Genomic DNA, 21,801 nt, shown 5'->3' on the forward strand with positions numbered 1-21,801 from the left:
TGGGTAAGATATATATCTAACTATACTATTTGAAGGGATGCGGTGGCTCAGTGGCTAAGACGCTGAGCTTGTCAATCAGAAAGGTTGGCAGTTCCCCGTTCGAATTCCTAGCGCCATGTAACGGAGTGAGCGCCTGTTACTTGTCTCAGCTTCTGCCAACCTAACGACATTCGAAAGAATGTAAAAATGCAAGTAGAAAAATAGGAGCCACCTTTGGTGGGAAGGTAACAGTGTTCCATGCGCCTTTGCCGTTTAGTCATGGCGGCTACATGACCACAGAGACGTCTTTGGACAGCGCTGACTCTTTGGCTTTGAAATGGAGATGAGCACCACCCCTTAGAGTCGGGAATGACTAGCACATATGTGCGAGGGGGAATCTTTAACTGCATACTATTTGAATGATTTGCAGCCACATATACCCTTGCTATATTTTCGATTCTATCATTATATGCCTTTGGGAAGCAGTGCAGAGATCATTGATCTTTTATACAATTGGTGACAGCCAATTCTCCTAGTAGGTGGAGACATCATTGAGGCATGGGTATGACTCCGTCAGGATCCAATACTACTACCAATGAGTAGACCAATGGGTCTACAAGTATTAAAGACATGCCCACAAGCCTCCTCCTCCCCAGAATAGACTCAGTTGATCCTTCGATTAGTTGTGTCTCTTTATCTCTCCTTGCTAATTAATTCTTTTTAAACTAAAATTCTTCCGAAAACTTCCAAATTTTTTTCTATTTGGCTATCTTTCGAAATTCTTTCAATTGGCTCTAAATTCATTCGATTCGGAGGCTTGTAGCCTCCAGGGGCTTCTGCCTCGCTCTAGCTTGCCTCCACACGTGGCAGGGAACGCTGGCAGCTAGCCAACAGGGAATTTACTTCAGGCTCTGCCTTTTCTGTTCATCGCTGCTGCCCCTCCGCTCGAAGACCCGATCGCTGCAGCCGCACCGCCTGAAGACTTTAAAAGAGCGATCTCATCGCCCTTGCAGCCTGCAGCTTCTCCAAAGCGCGGTAGCTGCCGCAGCCGCTTGAACGCAGGGCATTCCGCACGCCGCCGCTCTTATTGCTGCCTCAGCAGCGTTCTTCCCTTTGGCCTCGAAAGGCTTCACTTCCAGCCTTCTGACAGCAAAGCGGTAATTTCTGTTGAGCGCTAAACCACCTGGCCGGTTCGCTCCCTTAGCCCTTCCTCAGGGCCCTATCTACTCAGATGGCCATTTTGTTTGGGCGGGAAACCTATGGCAGCCATTTTGTGTGTCTTAAGTAACCGTGAGTAATGCCAACCAATGAAACCATGCTATCTCAGGGGGATGATCCCTCATCTCCGGCCATTATTCCTGCTCCAGCTCCTTCTGAACCCAGGAGCAAAAAGAGAACCAATGCTTCCCAGCCTTCTTCAACTGAGCCTGCAAGGCCCTTAGGCCTGTCCCTCCCCAGGAGGCTCAAAATGTGTCTACCCTGGTCCAGACATTGACAAGGCCTCTGATTCCGCTCCACGAAAGGCCACTTCTAAGACCAAGCATGGCTCTGCGCCCATTCCTGCCCCTCGGGTTTTCCCCCCAGTAATTGTCCATCCTACTGAAGATCTCTCTACTGATACTGATGGGGATATCTCCCCCCCCTGCCTCTCCTTTAAACCCGGAGGATGGGATTGGGTTTCAAGTGGACTATGATTCTGAGGGGGATGGTAGTGTCACCCCAGACATAGATGTGGGTTCTCCTCCCCCAGAACTGTTTCTGTCAATCCCAATGATATGGGGCATATCATAGCAGCAGCTATTGAACAAGGCATTGCCACAGGCCTCCAACATCGGGGTCCGGCCTCCACCACCCCTCAGTGTACTACTTCTAAGAAATCAAACAAGGGCAATTCTTTCCGTTCTCAAGGGGCGGTTTCCCAAACTACCACTCAGCCTTCTGCTGCTGATTCTGAGGAACAGGTGACCTGTGATTCCGACCTGTGATGAGGACTTGACACCAGCCCCTTCGGCCTTACTGGGCCTCTTCAAGCCTGCCTTGTTTCGCTCCCTCTTGTTCAAGGCCAAAAAGGGTCTCTGGCATCCCAGCCTCAAAACCTTCCCCTACTGCAGAGATTGACAAATCTGACACCACGGATCCACTATTTTCCCGACCTCCTGTCAAAAAAGATGTGGTTCCCTCCCCAAAGCTTTTCTTGGAAGTCATTCAGAATCAGTGGACATCTCCAGGGGCAGGGCCCCTCCCTTCTACATTGGACAAACAATTGTACAATGTCAGTCCAGAGCTTTCTAAGCTGTTGGCAGTTCCTTCCATTGACCTACCTGTGGTTTCTCTGTCATCTCCCAATGCAGCTACAAATGCTCCAGAGGACGCTCTCCATCCTGAGGACAAACACTTCGAACAGTCATTGGTCAAAGGTCATCAGTCCGCCGCATGGGCGGTCAGGGCCTCTCTTCTGCTTCTTTTTTCAACAGGGTGGCCCTTCATTGGCTGAAGCAGATGCAAGACAGAATTCCTCCGGCTGATTCCCGCTCACATTAGGACATCAACAAGCTCAAAGCGGCAATGGAATACGCTGCTGATGCTTCTTTGGATGTGGCTCGTTTCTCTTCCAAGTCGATGGTGTCTTCAGTCCTCACAAGACATCTTCTATGGCTGAAGCAATGGCAAGCGGAGGCCGGAGCAAAGTGGCGTTTGGCATCTGCTCCTTTTCTCCTGGTCTGCTCTTTGGCCCACCTTTGGAACCTCTCTTAGTAGAGTCCAATGATAAACGAAAGGTGCTTCCTTCTGCCAGCGTTTCTCCTACAGGAAGCCCTTCAAGGGTGGCTCCAACCGCTCCTTCTGAAAGCAGAAGTCATCTTCCATGGATCTCCCTATTGGGGGCTGCCTGTCAGCTTTCGCCGATCATTGGGATGACATCACCCATGATACCTGGATCAGGCGTACTATCCAATTTGGCCTTGCCGTGGAATTTCTCTCTAGTCCCCCGCAGACTTTCGTACTATGTCCTGTCTCCAGGGACAGTACCAAAAGGCATCTGGTTGAACTTGCCATTGGTCATCTCCTCCAAATTCAGGCCATTGAGGAGGTGCCCCCTGACCAACATGGGCAGGGGTTTTATTCATGTCTCTTCATAGTGCCTAAGTCTTTGGGGGGCTGGAGGGCAATCCTCGACCTCAAATTTTTAAATAAATTTATAGTCTATAGGAGGTTTAAAATGCACTCTCTGCTAGCTATTTTGGAGAGCATTCGGCCTCCTCTCCTCGGTTGATCTCACGGAGGCATACCTCTATATCCCTATTCTTCCTGATGACAGGAAGTTCCTCTGTTTTTCTTATGCAGGCAATCATTTTCAATACCGTGCCCTTCCATTTGGGTTGTCCTCGCTCCAAGAGTCCTCCCTAAAATCCTTGCTGCACTGGCTGCCCATCTTAGATCTATGCCGGTTAGAATTCTCTGTTACCTTGATGATATTTTGTTACTGTCCAGGTCCCTACATCAGGCTCACAGAGACATCCAGATCACTCTTCAGACCCTAGAAGACCACGGCTTCCTGGTCAACTTGAAGAAAAGTCACCTGCAGCCAACAACTCGCCTTACGCACCTAGGGGCAGTGATAGACACCTCTCTGGAACGGGTTTTCTTATCACCAGGAAGGCAGGTGAGCATTCGCGATCTGGTCTCATTCATCAGAGGTCGGCAGAACATTCCTCTCATTCACCTGTCTCAACTCCTGAGGAAGCTGGTGTCCTCCTTCAACATCGTTCCGTGGGCTAGATTCCACAGTCGTCAGCTCCAATGGTTTCTATTACCATACCAGAAGGCAGACTGCCGTTGCTCGGTGCACAAGGTTTGTCTAACCTCAGAGGTAAGCCAGTCCCTTTACTGGCGACTCTCCCCTGCCTTAGAACAGGGCTCTCTGTTTCGTGACCCCCCACGCATCACTCTAACCACGGATGCGAGTCTGCAGGGCTGGGGAGCTCACATTCTGTCGCACACAGCCCAAGGCCTTTGGACACGCTCTGACCAGAGGAACAGTATCAACAGGTTGGAACTGAAAGCTGTATTTCTCGCCCTTCTTCACTTCGAACATTTCGTGGCCAATGCGCACGTGCTCGTCCTTATGGACAATACCACCGCCAAAGCGCATATGAACCGGCAGGGGGGGATGAAGTCCAGATGGCTAATGGCCTTGTCCTTTCAACTGGGGGCCTGGGCGGAAACCCACCTATTGTCTCTCTGGTCCGAACATATTTCGGGGTCCAGAACACCCAGGCAGACGACCTCAGCCGCATGTACATCGACCCGGCAGAGTGGACCCTGCATTGGGGAATCTTTCATCAGCTGACTGTCAGGTATGGCCTTCCGGTTCTCGACCTCTTTGCCTCCTAGGGCAACAATCAGCTGCCACGGTACTTTTCACGGTACGTGACTCAAGGGGCGGAGGGAGCCGACGCTCTAAGGTGCCAATGGCCTCCAGACCTTCTGTATGTTTTCCCCCCAATCCCTCTCATACAACGAGTGGTGCGGAAAATGTTGGTGGAGGAGGCAGAACTGATCTTAATCGCTCCTTGGTGGCCTCGCAGACCCTGGTTTGCCGATCTACTGAATCTCTCGGTAGCCCCACCGTGGCAGCTTCCTCTGTTCCCTTGCTACTCCTTCAAGAGTCGTTCCAACATCCCGACCTTCCTTGGTTACGTCTAACCACTTGGAGATTGAGTGGGAGGCTCTAAGGACTGCCAATCTGTCCACTGAGGTTATTCACACAATTCAAGCCTCCAGGCGCTCTTCTACTAACCACATTTATGATGCCACTTAGACACAGTTCTCTGTCTCATGCCATAGAAAGGGCATCGTTCCTTTACAGTCTTCTGTCCCGCATATTCTCCAGTTTCTTCTACAGGGGCTGGATCTCGGACTCTCGCCAAACACTCTCCACCGCCAGGTCGCAGCACTGTCCTCTCCCTGACTTCTGCACAGCCCCTTTCTCACGACCCGCTTATCCGTCGTTTCTTGAGAGGTGCCACAAACATCAACCCACCAACAATCCACAGGTTCCCAACTTGGGATGTTTCCAAAGTCCTGGAATCTTTAACTCAGTATATTTGAGCCTTTGCATTCTGTACCCTTATATGACTTGACTTTAAAGGTGGTTTTTCTTGTAGCCATAACCTCAGCAAGGCGTGTTTCTGAGTTTGCGGCATTGTCCATCAGACAAGATTTATGCATCTTTCATCCAGATAGGGTCGTCCTCCGTCTGGATCCAGCCTTTGTACCTAAGGTAAATTCTGTATTCCACAGAACCCAGGAACTGGTGCTTCCCGATTTGTGTCCTCACCCACGCCACTCGCTGTAACGTATGTGGCATTACCTTGACGTACGTCGTGCTCTACGTGTTTACATTAAACGTACTGCTGTTTTCCGGCGCTCTGAAGCTCTTTTTGTGAAATTCCAGCCGGGAGGTAAGAAAGGCTCCAAAGCCTCTTCTTCTGACATTGGTCATTGGGTACAAGCTGCTATTTCAAGGGCATATTCTGCACTCTTGCTGCCAGTTCCGCCTGGCATCACGGCCCACTCTACACGTAGCACAGCCACTTCTGCTGCCTGGTCATCTCAAGCTTCTTTGGAGGAAGTCTGCCGAGCGGCCACTTGGACTTCTATTTCTCCGTTCATCCGCCATTACAGGCTCGATAGATATGCCTCAGCAGACACTTCATTCGGACGGCGAGTGTTGCAGCGAGTGGTTTCTTCTTAACACTTCTTATACCTTTTTCAATTCCCTCCCGATGGGACAGTGGGCTTTGGTATGTCCCATATCTGGATGATGTCTCCATCTACTAGGAGAATGGGTGTTGGTTCTTACCTGATATGCCCTTTTTCAGGACGTCATCATCCAGCCCCACCCTTTTCATTTGGCTTAATCCTGGGTTTTTCTCTGTTTCTTACCTTGAGGAGAGATAATATCTATCATCTCAGACTGTTTACACAGTGGTCTACAAGTCACTCCTTCGTCTATTCGGGGAAGGAGGAACCTCGTGGGCGTGTCTTTAATATTTGTAGACCCAGTCGTATTGGATCCTGACGGAGTCATACCCATGCCTGGATGATGTCTCCACTGTCCTGAGAAAGGGCGTATCAGGTAAGAACCAACGCCCATTTTATAATTACTCCAGGTTTTAAAAGTGATATGGATTATGTAGAAAAAAAGTAAATGTGGAATCTGCATGTATTGAAGGATACATATACAGCTGCAAACAAAAATGGGGATATTTCTGGTCAAATAGCATGTTTAAAAAAACGCTTAAGTGAGCAGCAGAAGATTATGCAACCTTTGCGTGGTACAAAGCTAAACATCCAATTTTTCTCCAGATTTGAATACAGTTGTGTTTATAGATTCTGAATGAGAAAGAGTGAGTACAACAAGTGAAGAGGTTTGGGCAGCTTTCTAACTATTACTTTGTAATAGCTGGATGGCATCCTTTGCAAAAAAACAACAACTTCACAGTATTTCCTCTAGCCAGTTAAGAGTCTGTTCTGGCTTTTGAATGTGTTCCCTCATTTTTACTTGCAAAACTCTTCTAGCTCAGAAATACTCTTATATCCCCCTGGGTACAATTTCATGTTTGAGATTTCTCAGTACTGTTCAAGCCTGGGGTCAATGAACACTGTTGAAAAACCATTACCTTTTCTTTTATATATAGTTCATGGTTGATTGAAAGTATCTATCAGAATGTTGTCTTGCTAGAATCTGATCTCTTTTCAGCTTCAGTGTCTTTCCCGACTGTGGAATAATAATTTCTAGGATATATTGAAGCTCTTATGATACTCTTGGCTTCTACAGATACCCAGTGCATAATAGAATGTTCCTTGTGCTTAATTATTGTCTTGTATTGTGACAGCTGTCCTAGGTAGATTATTAGTCCTTGCTTAACACCTAGCAATTCCATTGCTAAGCAACAGTGGTTGTTAAGTTAGACACCACATAACCAGTTATGATCTCACTTCTGCCACAGTTGCTAAGCCAGTAGCCGATGGTCATTAAGTGAGATATCACATGACCATGATGTGAGATTTTACTGCCAGCTTCTCCATCATTGGAAGCAGGTTGTGAAGTGCACAAATAGAAATCACATGACCACGTGACACTGCAATCGTCATAAACACCTGTCGGTTGCAAATTGCCTGAATCTTGATCACCTGACTGGAGGGGGTGTGCTACGATGGTCATAAGTGCAACAACTGGTTATAAAGTTACTTGTTCAGCACCATAACTTTCAATGGTTGCAACACAGGACAGTTCAGTGAAGACTAGCTGTATAGCTGGGACTATACTGTGAATAATTACTCTACAGCTAAACCTCTCCGTAGGCTATTTGCAGGGAGCTGTGAGTTCTTGTTTAGCAGAGCTCATACAACCTTCATTGCTGACTGAATCAAAGATTGCTGCTTCTTAGCAGAAGAATCTCTGCCTAAAATTGAATCAAAGATTGCATAAACCTCCCCATGGATTATAAAAAAATGTAAGAAGTCAATGACTTCAATGGCTTAGTTTACACAATATTACAAGAGTGTCCATTGATAGGACTGTCAATTTAAACAGAACATTTTTTTCCAGAAGCTAACAGCTGCTGCAATATTTTTTAGAAGATGCAGTATTGTATTGAAATATATCGTTTACCTTTTGCATTGCAGTGAGCAAAGCACTATTAGGTATCAATAGGGCCACAGGCCTTTTTTTTTTGAAAAACTCATTAAACAGTCCAGCAGTCATAACTGCAATCTGTCTGAATCTTCCTTCAGTAAGTATGTTCTTGCAATAGCAGCCTGCTGAGAGATTGTTAAAGCTTAATCTGAACTGGAAGTGCAGGGAATCACCGCCTCATAAGAACTGAAGCCATAAATTCAATTTTACTTATTTTCACATGAGGAAAAGCTTCACTCTCTTCTTTTCTTCAGTCATCCTAAAATCTCTGACCCTGCTTGTGCTTTTTATCATTAACAGCTGTAGACTGGGGGAGGATTATTGTTTTTCTCCTGTTTTTATAGAATCAATTTAAAGAATCACGCTCCTTGGTAAGGTGAGGGAGATGCCCATTTTCTATATTACATCTATATTTTCCTATTTTCCTTTTTATTCTTTTTATTTCTTTTATATGGTGTTTTTATGTCCTTGTAAGCCACCCTGAGTTGCCACGTGTGAGTAGGCAGCAATATACATTTTCTAAATTAAATAAATAAATATGTAACTTCTCAGGTAGTCAAGATTAGTTTCCTGTTAGAACAAATTGTATTTGATAATTTAGGGTAGCTCTTCCTCCAACCGAGACTTCAATTCCAAGAATTCTGAGCAGTACTTATGCTGAATGGGGAATTTTGGGGGTTGACACCCTACCTCTGGAGGATTTCTAGCTAGAGACAGTCGTGTTAGAGACAGGTGGGCAAGGTATTTTCTTGTGAGGGGCATGCTTCTCCTGATCAGCTCCTTGAAAGCTTCAGAGGAATTGCAGCTGCTCAGTTTTCTTTGGTAGTAGTGATCACTGGGCATGTATAACCATGCCCAGAAAGCCTCAGGAGGCCACTGAGCCTACAGGAAACCTTCATCTGGCTTCTTTGCAGTTGACATATGTGAATCCAGAGGTTGGTGGAGGCTTATCTTCTACAGACTTGTTTTTGTTATTTTATGTAGTTCAATAATATTTTCACCTTTATTCCTGACTAGTTACTAAATTAGCTTTATGCATAAAGAATCTCTGGCAACTCCAGCAAGCAGCTGCTGCCTAGGAAGCTAATCACTGATGATGTTAATCTTTCTTATTCTAATTACTTATTTAAAGATTTATATGGCTGCTAATCTTAAGCAACTTTTTCTAGCTTTGAAGGTTGAAATTGCAAAATACAGTTGAATTGGGAAGTTTATATTTCACTCTCTGTCCCTGCCCTCCCCATGTGCCTTTGGTTTTAATGTTTGTTTTTAACTTGATATGCTTTAGCTTTTGTGTAAATAAATAAATAAATGGTAGAGTTTACACTACTTGAAGATCTGTTATTTTTAGAATGTCCCCTATTTAAAATTTATCTTTTTGCTAAAAGAGCTTAATCTACTATCTGCAGAAGTAGTGGCATTTATATTATCTGCCACTGTATGTGATTTTGATATCGCTTCCCTGAAAGGCGCTCAAAGTGGTTTGTAGAAATAATTAAACAGATTCCCATAAAGCAAATAATAAAACAACGAGGTTGCAATAACTTATCAAAATATTTGGATCCTCCAAAATTTCATCTGGTCCCAAAATATTCCATTTATGTAAATCTCATCTGGATTCTTGAATTAGGTATCACTGGTTTTACATACCATACTATGTATCTCTACTCCTACATCTAGATCCCATTCCAGCAGAAAATTGATGACTTACCACATTTGTGCCTGAAGAGTAATTTGATCGCAACATACTTAAATGATAATCAGTAAGTGCCCCTTTGCTGGATGAGTTCAAAACAATCATCTATTAGGAATGCTTTAAACTGGATTTCTGCATAGGCAAGGAGTTGGTAACATTTTCCTAAATGCCTACTTCCAAATGTATGATTTTGTGATTAAAACAAACTTGACTGTTGTATTCTCTTTTGTATTTGCAGCATTGGATTAAACTGTGCTTTGGGGGTAGTTGAAATGAGACCTTATATTGAAGCAATAGGAAAGTCTACAACTACTTACGTCATTTGTTATCCCAATGCAGGTATGCATAGATTTGTGTGAATTCAGGCCTTTCACAACAGTTGAAACAATAGGTGTTATGAAAGTATGATACATATATCTTGTATAGGTGCCATTATCAGCATTAAAATGAATTACTATGCCGAACAACCTGTCAAAGTGAATTACTATGCCGAATAACTTGCCAACCTGTCAGACGTGAACCATTTATAAAATTTGGGGTGAATGGACTTTCTTTGTTAGGTGCTTGTTTTTTTAAACAAAAGTTTCATTGTTTGGGGTTGTACCATGTGACAGATGAGCAGTGACCATTAAAATTAAGTGACTTTAGTCTATGGCAAAATGGGCATGCTTAAATGAAATCAAAGGCTTGAAATCTTAAATGTAGTATGCAGATACTTTCAGTTTTAGATTTGTGGTCAAATGTTTTTCTTTGAGATAAAATTGTGAATAAACTGTTGATAAAATTAAATTGTTTCCTTTACAAAAAAAGTGGTTTTTGCTTTGCTAACTTGTGCTAAGTCTGTTCTTACATTACTATGAAGGAAAAATTTCAGTAAGAGAGTTGCCTTCAGATAATTCAAATGTTTGCAGGCTTTTTGTTCAAAATGTTATAGTGTTATTGACTGCAGTCAAGACATTTTTCTTTCCATTTATAAATGTAAAAGATTTATAGAATTGAATGTATTTTTCAGGTCTTCCTAACACCTTTGGTGGTTATGATGAAACACCTCAAGTGACTGGCAAGCACATTAAAGTAAGAGTATTTTCTTGTGAGATATTTTTTGTTATAGAGAAAAATGATTTGTATGTTAGTTGGTTAGGTTTCTTAAAAAAAACACCTTAGTGTAAGCTATATACTTAGAGTTCAATAGTATAATAATTTAATGGTAACAGCTTCACAGACAACTGAGCAGGAAGTGATAAGTCTATAGCCAAGCTAGTTTCCAATTGATACAGGTTGGTGAGGGCTGGTCTCTGATTCTTGGTTTGTGCCTGATCCTCATTTATTATTTTTGGTGATAATGGTTCCTGATTGGCCATTTTTTCATTCGGGCTTCTGATTGTTCATTGTCTGATTCCTGATTGGTTCCTAGTTTATGCTGAGTTCTGATTGCTTACTCTAAGTGGCTGATCCTAATTGGATGTACATCTAGGCAGCTTTCTGATTTGCCCATTTTTGGGAATTGATTTCTGGTTGGTTCTGCTTTTGCGCAGGCTTATACTGATCATTTCCTCAATTGAAGCTGTGGGCAAAGTTTCTTTGATTTGTTGGTTGTGGCCACTGTGATCTGGTTGTGGCCAAGGACAGAAGAGTGAGTTTCCTATGGTTTCAATTAAGGAAGAATCAACCTAGCTATAAAGACAGAAATAAGTCAGCCTTTGCCTCTGAAACTGCCAATTACCTCTGGGGAAGAAATGCCAAACTGAAGACAGCTCTGTTGACAGTGGAGACAACGACTCTGGTGGAATTAATAGCCGGTAAATGGACTGATTCTTCACAGTTCCTCTTTAGATAAGGAGATGGCTTGGGATTGCCCATAAATGCTCCAGATAGTTACTCCTTGTGAAGAGATCACAAAACAGTGACCTTAGGCAGCTTTAGAATATTGGGAGATGAGGAAATGACTGCCCAAACCATAGTTTGGCATCTTTCCAAATGACACTGAATTCACATGCTTCATTTTCAGATCCTTTTTGGAAGTTGCTGGTTAACTGCTTTTTAAATTTTAGGTACCTTCAGAACAACTAATGTTATAGATTGGGCGAGTCTCTTGATCTTTAGTGAAATAAGTTTTGAATACACATTAACTGGCTTAAAATGGAGAAGTAAACAGCAAAAGGGGATCAGAATATTGATTTAGAATAGAATAGAATTCTTTATTGGCTAAGTGTGATTGGGCACACAAGGAATTTGTTTTTGATGCATATGCTCTCAGTGTACATAAAACGACAATACATTCATCAAGAATCATAAGGTACAGCACTTAATGATAGTCATAGGGTACAAATAAGCAATCAATATCAATATAAATGGTAAGGATGCAAGCAACAAAGTTACAGTCCTGCAGTCATAAGTGGAGGAACTTTTGGAAAGTTATAAACAAAGTAAGGGTCCAAATGGATTTGAAATAAGATTTTGTAATTATAAGAATCCTTATCATGGGAAAATGTGATTGTTTTAGATTCTTAAAAGAAAATAAGATGGATAAGATGGACTTTGAAAGTTGGAAATAGAGAAGAATTTGACAGTGGATCTAAAATGTTGGAGGTTAATCTGAGAGTGGATTTATAAAAGACAGGCTACAAGAATGAAATAGAAAAAAGATGCTACATTGAAACTGGCTGATGACCTAATAATTAAAAGGGATACACAAGTGACAAATCCAAAATAATGATTTGATAACCTTCCAACATTAAATTTACAAAAGAGACTGTTAAAGCTTTGAAGAATTTTTTGAGAAGGGACAAAGAAAAAAATGAAATCAAGTTCTAGGACATTAGTCAAAGGGACTAATCAAGATTATTAAAAATAAAAGAATGTAAAGTTGGTTTATTTGATCAAGGTGAAAATAGATCTGTTGGTATCGCTGGTAACTCTTAATGGACTTTTGCTGACTAGGTCTTTTTAAGAGACAAAAGATTAGATATGAGAAGAAGTGATCATTTGTTGCAATTTGAGAGAAGGTGATGCTACTAACATTTATTTGTTGTGATGAAGGGGAAATGATTTCTTTTTATATTTACTATTTTTTCTTCTTTTTTCCTTCCTTTTGCACTTCTCCCCTTTCTTGTTCTTAGTTTATATTAGTTCTCCATAGTGAGGGGGAAGAGTATCCAGGATGGGTTGACCTTTTCCTCTCTTGATTGGACTGAGTCAGATAAGCTCTTTGGACCACGCCCTGGCCACAAGGTACTACCCAGTTATCGACTCAGTCCATCAACGGACAGCTGTGTTCATCCTGAGATCCTGAAGAAACTTAAAGAAATATTATTTGCTGCAAACGCGATCACAATTGCCTCCACGCTGCCTGATCAATCACTAGAGGCTGAGGAAACCCCCAGAGGGGGTAGAAAGCCCGCGCAGTAACCGCTAAGGCGGCATGCAGCCCAGGTCACAGAGCGAGACCCAGGGCACTAAGTGAGGACTCTCACTGGAAGGCAGGCAAGAGAGCTCTGCTGCAGCGAGAACATCTGTGGAGGCTCTAAAAGCGCCGGAGCACTCCGTCGCTCCCCTCGGGTTGAGCGACGAACCGTGGCATTTTAAAGTGCTGCGGAGCGTCCGCGCCTACAGGAGATCGCCAAAGACAAGGGAGAGCCGGAGCGGCTCGCAAAGAGCAGTGGAGGGCAGAGAGAGCCCCCAGAGGCAGCCTGCAAAGGCACAAGCTGCTTCCACGTGCTCCCAGGAAGAGGAGCTTTTTGAATTTGGAGCCAAGTGCCATTTTGAAATCATGTGGTCCAAAATGGCGGTCCCCAGCAGCTCTGGAGATGCCGGCAGGATTCAAGCAACCCCATCGGAGGTTTCCAGATGTTTCCAAACATCTGGAAACCAGCCCTAGTTAACAAACGAACCCCAAGCACCACCCAGGCCGTTACAATACAAAACAACAATGCACACACAGCCAGCACCAATCAGCACCAATCTACCAATCATGATACAACCACACAACCAATCATTCCACTTACTGAAACAAAGCCAGCACTCCATCCCCTCCCACCAAGATTTACAGAAAGACAGCAGCTCCGGTCGCACTTTAAGCCAAAGACAACAGCCTGAAGATGGCGAGTGAGATCTCGTTGAAACGTTGCCAAGACAATCTCAATCTTACACGGGAAAAGACCCGTATATATATATATATATATGCTGGTTTTGTTGTATTCGGGTCTTTTCCCATGTAAGATTGATATATATAAATATGTAACCCTCCCTAGGGATGTGTAGGCTTTGGTACGTCCCATCCTGGATACTCCTCCCCCTCACTATGGAGAAAGGGCATTGGTACTTACCTGATATGCCTCTTCTCATAGTGGGGGAGGCGTATCCAGCCCCTCTCTCACATGGTTATGTAGCAATTTGTTATGTTGGTTGTTGAACTGTTCTGTTGAAGAAATAATAATAAAGGTTTGAAACTGAAAATAAAATCTAGAGTGGATGACACAGCGAGTCGGATAGAGTTTTTCGCCGATAACTGGGTAGTACCTGGTGGCCAGGGCGTGGTCCAAAGAGCTTATCTGACTCAGTCCAATCAAGAGAGGACAAGGTCAACCCATCCTGGATACTCCTCCCCCACTATGAGAAGAGGCGTATCAGGTAAGTACCAACGCCCTCTTTCATCTTTTTAATTACTATTAAAAAATGAAAATGTCAGACACAGTTGCTCGCAAAATGTCAAGAATTTTCTGCCTACCTTATGGTTACTAAACCCTGAAGCTCAACACTACCCAATAGCGTAATAGTTACTTAAGAGCTGGCAGACATGCCTAGGATTATTGTGTGAGACCTTTAATGAGTAATCATACAAATCATAAATTACAGGGATGGGTATCAAAAAATCAAAATGGTGGATGCAAATAATGTAATTAAAGCCCTGCCCCTTTTATTGCCGTGCTGCAATAGCCATCATCTTGACTTTTTGATACATTCCTGTTGCCTCCCCAACAGATATCCCTGACAATAGTGGGGGTTATTCTCAAGTAAGTAAATATAAATCTGTAAATGTGCTTTACTATTTCTAGATGTTCTGCAATTCTAAGATACTCTGGTGTTGACCAGAAATAAATTGTGTAAGTTGTATCATTAGGTGACATATGATTCCGAAAGTGATTAGTGCCTTAGGAGTTTCATGTGACCCAGTTAATTTACTTTCAGTTGTATATTGTGGGCTGTTTCTAAGTATCATCTGGAGGCAAACATGTAGGGCACTTAAAATAGGTTTACATGCAAATATCTTCATCCAAGATGGAATTTAAGGCCTTCAGTGGGGTTTTGAAAAAAATTGTACTCTACTTATTGGCCTCCCATTGCGTTGTTGGCAATTGGCAAGGATATGTGTAAGTAAAAATTCTAGCAAAACTTTGTGCATGATTCAGATGTGACTCTGCTCTTAACGCATTTGTGTCTTTGAATGAAAGATGCTTTTTCTCTTATCCAGAATCTTGCCTTAGATGGTTTGGTCAACATAGTTGGTGGCTGCTGTGGTACCACTCCAGCACATATCAGGTAATTTCATGTATATATTACTAGCAACATTATCTATGTTTGAGGATAATGCCATAAATGATGGCTCAGTTTAGGGTCCCTAATATCAATAGACACATTTTAACTTGTGGAAAAATGACAAGCACACAGTTTTGTAGTTGTTACATTGCAACGATATTTGCATATCCTTGGTGAACTGTATATGGGAGTGGTAGCTTAATTTTTCCCTTTTCTTCTCTGGAAATGGCTTGAAGAAGGCCTTCTGGGTCCTGTGGCCAAAACTCATGTCACATTCTTCATGACAACATCCATTATCTACATCTGCAAGTTGTGTTCATGAGACATCTATCAGAAGAATCTGGTGTGTGTGTGGTGGAACTGATACATTTCTTTGGCTAGCATGTTCATTATTGACTTTTACCTCAAGATTGGGACACCGGTGTTGTTTAGAAGTTATCATTAGCAATTTCTATAAGCCATTATTTATAAGAGTTGTAGATGAAAATGCATAGAGGTATCAGTTTATCTGTCCTTGGTGTTCATACAACTAATGTTGACTTGTTACGGGGTGAAGTTTCTTTATGCCCTCTGGAGGACTTTTGGGGGATTTAGCAAGTGAACATGTTTGGAAGTGTTTTAGGGCTTTTCTTAGCTGGGATCCATGGCTTTTCACAAAATGGCTACTATGGTGAGTATAGCAAGACTCAAAACACCCAGTCACTAGAGAAAAATTTGGTGAGATTATTGTCTGCCATTATCTTTGTCTGTTTTATAGATAGGTAAACCTTCAAACAAGAACTGAACTGAAGCTATCAGGGTGCATAGTACATGCCATATTTGAAATGTATTGTTTTGAAAAAGCTATATTTAAAAGACAGTCTTGAGATTATTGTGGAAATATTTTGCTTTTGAATCTTGAAACATTCTCAACATGACTGAAATAGTGTGTTCCAAATGTGAAAAAAACTCTTGAGTTCCAAGTTGGGCATTTTGATTTGAATTTATTTTGAAAGTGTTTTGCATGCCGCTAGTCATCCCTCCAGTTCTAATTATGTCTCAGGGGATTTATGGAACAGAAGCATTCTTGCAAATGAAAATAATTCTGTAGACCAGTGGTTCCCATGATTTTTAAAAAACATAAAATATCTTTAGATCTAATCAGTTTTGTGACTGCTCAGAAAAATATTGATGGATATTTTCATTATCATGAGTGTTACGTTGCCTTCTTGTGATCTCTGGTCAAATATAGGAAATACTGTACAGGTAGTCAGGGGAAACTTTAGGTTGTGACGATAAATTTCAATAGCAACAATCTTCAGAAAAGTTTAACTCATTAGCTTAAGCTAGGTTTTTTTACAGGTTTCAAAGAAGCTGTATGTCAATTGTGGAATCTGCTGGTTCCTCAATGCATAAAATCACTGCTGATTAAGTTAATAAAATATTTGTTTAACTATACCTACTTTAGTGAAACCTTTTCTCTAAACCTAGTATAAAATTAATTGGAGACCTGCTCTTTTCCATTTGTAATAGCAAGAGCTTAGTCATCTTCTCCTTGCAATAAAATGTGATGGAGCTGAATTTTAAAAGCCTTGCGACAGAATAGAAATATCACATTAAATATAGATAACCATCTGGGATAGAGAAGAAAAATGGAGGGTTTGCAACTAAGAATAATTATGCTTTTTATATATTCTGAGTTTCTGAATGGGTAGAATTCCCAGTGAATAGGTAATCCGATATAAAGAATTAGATATCTATTTATTTCAATGAATCTTTTGGTGCCTCCATCTTGACAGAAATTGAACTAATGGCATCTCTGGAAAAGCGTATTAGTATGTTCAATGCAATTTCAGTATCAAGAAAAGCGTAAGGCTTCAACTTTTTTTTTTTTAAAAAGGAGCAGATCAATGAGGACTGAACTTGTTTAGAAGGTCTAAAATGAGTGTCATTTGGAAAGGGAAAGCAGAAAAATACATTTATTTATTTATTTGTTTCAAAGATTTTTAAGACTAGCTTTCCCCATGATTTGTGGCCCTGGGTAGCATACAAAAGAAAAATGGAAAGAAAATAAGCATAATACAAAGAGAAATTACCTCTCTTTACCTTTGGATCAGTCTTTCTCTCCGGCCTAATTCACCTCGCAGGGTGGTTGTAGGGAAAATAGGAGGAGGAAGGAGTATTATGTATGTTCACCACCTTGGTTACTTATAAAGTAGTAAAAGTGGGATCTAATAAATAAGCAACACATCATTTGTGAAAACATTGTACATTACAAAACAGGCTCATTTGCCATCCTGGATCAGTTCATGGAAGAAAAGCCATGTATTTTTGGTTCTGCAAAAGTGTAATAGAGATGGGGCTATTCCACCTTTGGTGGGGGAGAATTCCAAAGAGCATGTTACTACTAGTGCCACCATATTCTGAGCCCTCTACAAGTTTTAGATGGTCTTCCAATGTAATGTACAGTACATTATAGAAATCCAACTGAGATTTGACTTAAGATATAAATAATTGTGAGAAGGGCCATCCTGTCCAGAAATAGATGTTATTGACACACATCACAAAGTTGTGCAAAGACCCTTCTGAGGATAGCTGTAGGTTAGGTTTAGGTTTATTAAATTTATAGGCCGCCCCCTCTCCCCGTAGGGACTCGGGGCGGTGTACAGACCGTTCGTGTATAAAACAACAAAACAAAACAAAACAACGCAAACATACCGTCTGTATATACAACCCAAACTAATTAAATAATTAAAAACAATTCTAAAACCAATTTAAAACCCCAAAATTTAAAATTTAAAAAGCCATCCAGGAAGGTCAGTAGTGGGTGTTCCCTGTAAGTACAATTACAGTTACAATTAGGCCAGGCCGGCTAGTCGAAACAGGTGGGTCTTGAGGTTCTTGCGGAAGGAGCGGAGGTCCAAGGTGGTTCTAATATCGGGGGGGGGGAGGTCGTTCCAGAGGGTTGGGCCCATCACAGAGAAGGCCCTATTCCTAGGCACCGCCCGCCCGCACTGCTTAGCGGAAGGTACCCGGAGGAGTCCCTCTCTGTGAGAGCGGATTGGTCGCAGGGATGTGTGGGGTAGAATGCGATCCCGCAGGTAACTAGGTCCCGAGCCATGGAGCTCTTTAAAGATGACAATCAACACCTTGAAACGCACCCGAAAAGCCACAGGCAGCCAGTGCAGCTCACGCAGGAAAGGTGTTACATGGGAGTACCTAGTACTCCCCATAATAACCCGCGCAGCTGCATTCTGAACCAGCTGGAGCCTTCGGGTGCATCTCAAGGGGAGCCCCATGTAGAGAGCATTGCAGTAATCAAGACGGGAAGTCACCAGGGCATGAGTGACTGTGCAAAGGGCGTCCCGCTCTAGTAGGGGGCGCAATTGGCGCACCAGGCGAACCTGGTGGAACGCCCCCCTAGCCACGGCTGTCACATGATCATCTAGCGACAGCCGGGAATCTAGGAGGACGCCCAAATTGCGTGCCCTCTCCACCGGGGGCAGTTGTTCCCCCCCGATGGCCAGAGATGGAACACATTGGCTAAAGCGGGGTGCCGGTAGCCACAGCCACTCCGTCTTGGAAGGGTTGAGCTTGAGTCTGTTGTCACCCATCCAGACCCGCACGGCTTCCAGACACCGGGACATCACCTCGACGGCTTCGTTGGGGTGGTTCGGTGTAGAGATATATAGCTGAGTGTCATCTGCATACAGATGGCACTCAACCCCGAATCCTCGAATGATCTCGCCCAGCGGTTTCATGTATGTGTTGAACAGGAGAGGTGAGAGGACCGACCCCTGTGGCACTCCGCACGTGAGCGGCCTCAGGGTCGACCTCTGCTCCCCCGTCAACACACACTGCGTCCGACCGGAGAGGAAGGAGGAGAACCACCGCAAAACGGTGCCCCTCACCCCCATCCCCTCCAGCCGACGCAGTAAGATACCATGGTCGATGGTATCGAAAGCTGCTGAGAGATCTAACAGGACTAGGATGGAGGAACAACCCCCATCCTTCGCCCTCCAGAGATCATCCACCAACGCGACCAAAGCCGTCTCAGTGCTGTGGCCGGGTCGAAAACCGGACTGGCGCGGGTCTAGATAAGTAATTTCCTCCAGGTGTCGGGGGAACTGTTGCGCCACCACACTCTCAACAACCTTCGCTAAGAAGGGAAGGTTGGAGACAGGACGATAATTGGCTAACTCTACTGGGTCTAGGGAAGGCCTCTTAAGTAGGGGCCTCACCACCGCCTCTTTCAAGGCGGCTGGTAGGAACCCCTCCCTCAGCGAGGCGTTCACCAGCCCCAGGAGCCAGTCTCGTGTAGCCTCCCAGGCTGCCAGTACAAGCCAGGAGGGACACGGGTCCAATAAACATGTGGTGGCCCGCAGTCGCCCGCGTAGCCTGTCCATATCCTCGGCGGCAACAGAGTCAAACTCCTCCCAGAGTGGTACCTCAAGACTCGCCTCCGGTGTCTCCCCAAGATCACTGAGGGGGACCCATTCACTCCGGATCTGAGTGATTTTGTCCTGCAGATATTCCCCAAATTCCTCTGCCCTGCCCTGCAAAGGGGCTTCCCGCGGCCTCTGTGAAAGGAGGGAGCGGGTCACCCGAAACAGGGTGGCAGGGCGGTTTTCTGCGGACGCAATAAGGGTGGCGTAATATCGACGTTTAGCCACCCTTAGTGCCACAAGGTAGGTCCGTAAATGGGCTCTTACCTGTGTTCAGATTCGGCGCGAGAGGATCTCCATCTGCTCTCTAGGGGTCTCTTGTGGCGCTTCATCACCCTCAGCTCCTTGGTGAACCAAGGGGCCAGGGTGGTTCGCTGCCACCGGAGAGGCCACAAGGGCGCCACCCGGTCCAAGGCCCCGGCCGCCGCACTGTTCCATGCGGCCACCAGGTCCTCCGTCCGGGAGCAGGTCAGGGCTACAGGAAGTGGCCCAAGCTCCGTCTGGAACCTATCTGGTTCCATCAGTCGCCTGGGGCGGAACCATCTAAGATCTTCTGGTTCCGCCTCCCCGTGATTGGGGGTAGCGTCAGGGAAGTCCATGGGTATCAAACTCACCGTGTTACGTTGCCGTCATGTTACATTTCGTGACATTTTTCCCCATTTGCAGAGCTGGGTTGGGCATGGCTTGCATGTAATGCATCTGGCCTATGGGCCGCCACTTTGACACCCCCCTATAGAGCCATGGTGGCACAGTGGTTAGAATGCAGTATTGCATTCTCTGCCCACAGGCTGAAGTTCGATTCTGACAGGCTCGAGGTTGATTCAGGCTTCCATCCTTCTAAGGTTGGTAAAATGAGGCCCCAGATTGTTGGGGGGCAATGCGGGCCTATGGTGGCCGTGAACTCCTACGTTGCTTCCAATTTTATACCTAAGAAAGGCAGAGTGAAGTCTCGCAAGAGCATAACCCTGGGAAATTCCACTGACAGCCTACCCACCACATCCAGGAGTTCAAATGGGGAAGCAGCTACCTAGTAGAGTGGTACAGTAATAATTGTTCTATCTGATTCCTGAGGCACAATCTCATGAACAGTATCTCACATCTGGTTTTCTGCAGAGCAATATCCCTGAAAGCCATAATAATTTCTGGGATGACCAAGGCCATTTACTACTACTACTACTAATAATAATAATAATTTTATTTGATTAGCCGCAACCCTCTCCCGAAGGACTCGGGGCGGCGTACAATCAAGCAGATAAAAAATACACATAAGACAAACATATATACAAAAAACAGAGACATATACATATGTGCATGGAGGAGGATGGACTTAAGTGAGAGACAGTTAAAAAATACAATTTAAAATCCCCTAATAAAATTACCAAATTAAAAAACCCATCAGGAGCGTTACTAAGTTATGGTCGAGCCAGGCCAGCTATTTGGAAAAGGTGGGTCTTGAGCTTGACACGGAAGGAGCGGAGGTCAGTAGTAGTCCTAATATCCGGGGGGAGGTCATTCCACAGGGCTGGGCCCGCCACAGAGAAGGCTCTGCTCCTAGGCGCCGCCCCATGGCACTGTCTGGTAGACGGCACCTGGAGAAGTCCCTCTCTGTGCGAGCGGATGGGTCGTAGGGATGTATGGGGCAGAATACGATCCCGCAGGTAACTAGGTCCTGAGCCATGGAGCGCTTTAAAGATCGTAATCAAAACCTTGAAACGCACTCGATAGACCACAGGGAGCCAGTGCAGCTCGCGCAGGAGAGGTGTCACATGGGAGTACTTGGTACTCCCCATAATCACCCGCGCGGCCGCATTCTGGACCAACTGCAGTCTCCGAGTGCATTTCAAGGGGAGCCCCATGTAGAGAGCGTTACAGTAGTCCAGGCGAGACGTCACCAGCGCATGGGTGACTGTGCGTAAGGCGTCCCGGTCCAATAGGGGGCGCAATTGGCGCACCAGGCGAACCTGGTGGAACGCCCCCCTGGCCACGGCTGTCACATGTTCATCCATGGACAGCCTGGCATCCAGGAGGACGCCCAAATTGCGCGCCCGCTCCACGGGGGCAAGTTGAATGCCCCCAATGGCCAGAGATGGAATTATCTGGTTGAACCGGGGGGCCGGAACCCACAGCCACTCCGTCTTGGAAGGGTTGAGCCTGAGTCGGTTGTCATCCATCCAGACCCGTACGGCTTCCACACACCGGGACATCACTTCGATGGCCTCGTTGGGGTGGTTCGGGGTGGAAATGTACAGCTGAGTATCATCAGCGTACAGATGATATCCCACCCCGAAACCACGGATGATCTCACCCAGCGGCTTCATGTATGTGTTGAACAGGAGCGGCGAGAGGACCGACCCCTGTGGCACCCCACAAGTAAGGGGGCTTAGGGTCGACCTCTGCCCCCCTGCCAACACACGTTGCGTCCGGCCAGAGAGGTAGGAGCCGAACCACCGCAAAACGGTGCCCCG

The 21,801-nt window shown here is 44.6% G+C and overlaps 1 protein-coding gene across 2 annotated transcripts in view; it reads left to right on the plus strand.

Annotated features, from left to right (window-relative positions):
• Window positions 1-21,801, plus strand: part of MTR (5-methyltetrahydrofolate-homocysteine methyltransferase) — a 92,576-nt gene that overhangs the window by 19,272 nt on the left and 51,503 nt on the right. For both annotated transcript variants that reach the window (XM_081944861.1, XM_081944862.1), the window contains exons 9-11: window positions 9,616-9,716; window positions 10,390-10,451; window positions 14,848-14,915. In XM_081944861.1, the coding sequence (XP_081800987.1) occupies window positions 9,616-9,716; window positions 10,390-10,451; window positions 14,848-14,915 (231 nt within the window). The remainder of the gene's footprint in view (window positions 1-9,615; window positions 9,717-10,389; window positions 10,452-14,847; window positions 14,916-21,801) is intronic.

The sequence above is a fragment of the Natrix helvetica genome, assembly GCF_964273705.1.
Source record: "Natrix helvetica genome assembly, chromosome: 2".
NCBI lineage: Eukaryota > Metazoa > Chordata > Lepidosauria > Squamata > Natricidae > Natrix > Natrix helvetica.